Genomic DNA, 4,039 nt, shown 5'->3' with positions numbered 1-4,039 from the left:
AAATATAACGTGCATCGTTAACGTGCAATCATGTTTAAAAGATTATATTAAATATACAATATTTTTGTTATATAAATATTTACATGAACACGGGACAATAAATATATAAATATGTTAAACATGGTACATTTATCCTATCATGTGTGATTAATAATTTTTATTGACATTTACCCAACACCCGTAGATCTAGCTTCGGGCCGATTGGCCCTTCAGTCCAACATAGAAAACAAGGTAGATTAAATTTGAATTTTATGAGGTGGATGCCCACTCCAGGGTTTGCTCGGTAACAGACTTATAAAATATGGTTTGGAGGGTAATAAACTTCATAAAGTAAGGTTTTCTTAGAGTTCTGAGGACTTCAAGGGAGTTTTTGTAATAAAAATGCAACAGTTGGGTCTGCGGGTAAAATCTCTCAATCACTTATGGTGTGAATTTATAATATAATGGTGTGGTAATATCACTGCCCAAAATTAAGTTGTAGAAAAACACCCCCACAATCACAATAGGGAGCTTCTCATTCTCTCTCTTTTACTCCTCTATTCGATTCTCCTCTCACAGAGACTGCCCGAGCGAGCGAACCAAGCGAACCCAAGATGATGCGACAAGCCTCACGAAACCTATTGTCTCGAGCCATCTCGATTAGAGGGGCACGACCCTTCTCGGCCGCAGATCTCCAAGCCTCATCAACTGTTGATTCGACCTTCGTTGAGGCTTGGAAGAAGGTGAATCCGAACCTGGAACCACCCAAGACTCCTCTCTGTTTCATGAAACCTCGCCCACCGAGTCCCTCTTCGATTCCATCCAAGCTCACTGTCAACTTCGCACTCCCTTATAGATCCGAACTCACCAATAAGGAGGTCAATCACTCACTCATTGCTATTTTGTTAATTAATCCTATCGTCTTGTAGTTTTAATGATTTTTTTTCCCTGATCTTGATTAGGTTTGTATTTTTATTTTTATTTTTTATTAGGATTACATTTGGGTTCGATTTTTTTTTTTTTTTTTTTTTTGTCTAGGGTTAGGGTTTTGTTTAATTCATTTGAGGGAGTTTGTTGTAGTTGAAAAATGTACACTGGGTATTGCGCTTAGTTATTATTAATGCGAGCATTTTACATTTATTTTCTGATCTTGACGGTCTGGGTTTTATTGATCATGATGGAGTATGGGTTTTATTTTTTTTGTCTAGGGTTGGGGTTTTGTTGAATTCATTTGAGGGAGTTTGTTGTAGTTGAAATTTGAAAATTGTTAAATGGGTATTGCGATTAGTTATTATTAATGTGAGTATTTTACATTTTTTTTTTTTGTCTGATCTTTATGGTGTTTGGGTTTTATTGATTATAATGATGTTTGAGTTTGATTTGTTTCTGCCTAGGGTTAGGGTTTTATTGAATTCGTTTGAGGGAGTCTGTTTTAGTTCAAAATGTAGAATGGGTATTGTGATTTGTTATTATTAATGTGAATATTTAGTGGATTTTGGTTGGGTTTCTTTATAAATGGAGTTGCAGGAGTTGATGATAAGAGTCATGACTACATGAGAAATGTGGGCATTGGAAGGATCGTGTAAATAAGATGCTCTGTTGTTTTATGGCACAATCTCAAAATCTACATGTTTCTTAATTTTCAAGGTCATTTTTAAGATTAATTGGTATTACTAGATCTATGTCAGTGCCAATTAGCATGGTAAATAAATTTTTGATGCTAGCGATTTCGTGACCGTATGGTTGGTTTTCTTATTGTTTTCCTTGCAACAAGAATTTTTTGTTAGTCATCAATGTGTTACAGTGGTCGACGAAAGGGTTCTCTTCCAAGGTATCTTTTGAGAAACCATGTATTAGTGTGTGGCAAATCAATGTTGTATGGTTTGGTCATCAACCTCTCTGGGATCAATTCCTAAGGTTGTATGGTTTTTGTCCACTAAAAAAGGTCAAATCATCTCACACCGCCCGATTAGCAACGAGGGACAGTGACTTGGGATTACAGTTTTAGAAGAGCATTCAATGATTGGGAGGTGGAGAATTGGATCTATTGATTAGGGCTTTGTATAATGTGGCTTTTAGGTTGGATTGTAATGATAGTTGTTGTTGGGAAGGGATCAAGAATGGGATGTTTTCGGTGAGTCTTTGACAGGTTGTTGCATATGGGGTTGGTGGGGAGTTCCCAATTCTTGCAGCTTGGGGACCAAAAGTTCTGTCAAAGATTGCGTTCTTTTTGTGGGCAGCAGTGGTAGAAAGACTCCAAACGACTAATCTGTTGATTCGTAAGGGTTTCTGTATGCCAAATATGTGTTATTTGTGTAAGGAGAATGGGGAGTCTGTCTGCCACCTTCTATTACTCTGTTCATTCTCATGAGAGGTGTGGGATTATTTCTTGGAGTTATTTGGGCTCAGATGTTGCTTTCCCTCAGTCAGTCAGTGTGGTCCTTGTTGGAGTCTTTGGCAGAGTTGGGTTCAGATTTCTTACGGGCTAAGAAGTTCCTTTGGCCTATCCTTCCTTTAACAGTTTAATGGGCTATTTGGAAGGAGAGGAGCCAAAGGATCTTCGAGGATAAGGAGAGTTCAGTTTTTGATGTACGCCTGGCTGTGCTTGGTCTTTTATTTTTCTGATGTAAGATTCTAAAAGAATTTAGAGGAGTCTTTTTTGAGGATTTGTAGGTAAATGGCAGTAGGTTTGTTCATTACCTCCTGTATAAGTTGTTTACCGTGTTTGCAAACTTTTGTTGATCATCTCGACCACTTTGATACACTTTGCATTTGCCTTTCAAAAAAAAAATTTGTTTGCACTTTAGTAGTTGAATTGGGAGTGGGTGCAGGAAGGGCCTGGGTATGGGCGTAGGAAAGTGGATGTTGCAAACTAGTTTTAATAGAATTATTTAGGAATGTGGAGACACCCACACTATTTAAGTTTCTTGTCATCCGAGAAGTAGTACACAGAAAGAGACTAGCCAACTTTTGAACTTAGGTGAAGGTGGGATTTGAACCCATGTCGTGGTATCACAGTCACAGACTTTAACCAACTTAGAAAGTTGAAACCTTTGTAACTACAATCATTCTACGACTAATCAATGCTACTGTATCTATTTCCTTGTGTCTAACAATTTCTGAGGTGGGTACTTCAAAATTCCAGATAATAAATTCTAAATGCGAGTGGTGATGTAGGGGAGTAAAAAACCAGCATTCCCACATGTTTTATTTTTCCTTTGTATTTTCAGGTTGACATGGTCATAATACCGGCAACTACGGGCCAGATGGGTGTTCTGCCAGGACATGTGGCCACAATTGCCGAGCTCAGGCCTGGGGTCCTTTCGGTCCACACAGGGAACGATGTGAGCAAGTACTTTGTTAGCAGCGGTTTTGCATTAATCCATGCAAACTCTTTTGCAGATATAGTTGCTGTCGAGGCAATCCCAATTGACCAAATTGACCCAAGCCTCGTTCAGAAGGGACTCACGGAGTTCACTCAGAAGCTCAGCTCGGCATCTACGGACTTGGAGAAAGCTGAAGCCCAAATTGGAGTGGATGTCCACACTGCCCTCAACTCTGCACTCACAAGCTAGTGTTTGTCGTAGTACTCTGCCCTTGATACATTTTATCTGTTTGGTTGGTTGTTATGGTTGTCTTGACTCACCTGAGCCAGAAAACTGTTTTATGTCTGTTCTCTTTTTCGAATGCGAGGGCTACGAAGGTCATCTTTCGTTTGTATTTTTTTTTTTTTATAAATCTGACTGATCTTCGGAAAGTTGAATAAATTATTGAACTTTTCTGTTGTTTGGCACACCTTATAATAATTCATGGAAATTCGCACTCAAAGTTGTTTCTTTTTGTGAAGAACAACCACCTTTTTTACTCCTCTTTAGCACTACCTTAATCTTTTGCACTAACTTGCTCTATATTGGAACTTAATCATATTTGCTCAAATACCTAATGGGTTCTCGAAACTCGTCTTCATCCTTGACCAGTGCCTGTTATTATTGTTCTTTTTCTTTTTTCCAATTTTCTTTGATCTGCCACAGATATATGGTGAACATGTTACTCTGGTCTA

The 4,039-nt window shown here is 38.4% G+C and overlaps 1 protein-coding gene across 1 annotated transcript; it reads left to right on the top strand.

Moving 5' to 3' along the window:
- The first annotated feature begins 502 nt into the window (after nt 1–502).
- LOC147391411 (ATPase, F1 complex, delta/epsilon subunit) lies at nt 503–3,772 on the top strand. The gene is made up of 2 exons (XM_086459323.1): nt 503–857; nt 3,210–3,772. The coding sequence occupies exons 1-2, from the start codon at nt 594–596 to the stop codon at nt 3,552–3,554; spliced, it is 609 nt and encodes a 202-aa protein (XP_086315449.1). The 5' UTR covers nt 503–593; the 3' UTR covers nt 3,555–3,772.
- The last annotated feature ends 267 nt before the right edge of the window (nt 3,773–4,039 follow it).

The sequence above is a fragment of the Akebia trifoliata genome, chromosome 11 (assembly GCF_017979445.1).
Source record: "Akebia trifoliata isolate Shusen 1 chromosome 11, ASM1797944v1, whole genome shotgun sequence".
NCBI classification, from domain to species: domain Eukaryota; kingdom Viridiplantae; phylum Streptophyta; class Magnoliopsida; order Ranunculales; family Lardizabalaceae; genus Akebia; species Akebia trifoliata.
This window is presented reverse-complemented; position numbering and strand designations above follow the sequence as displayed.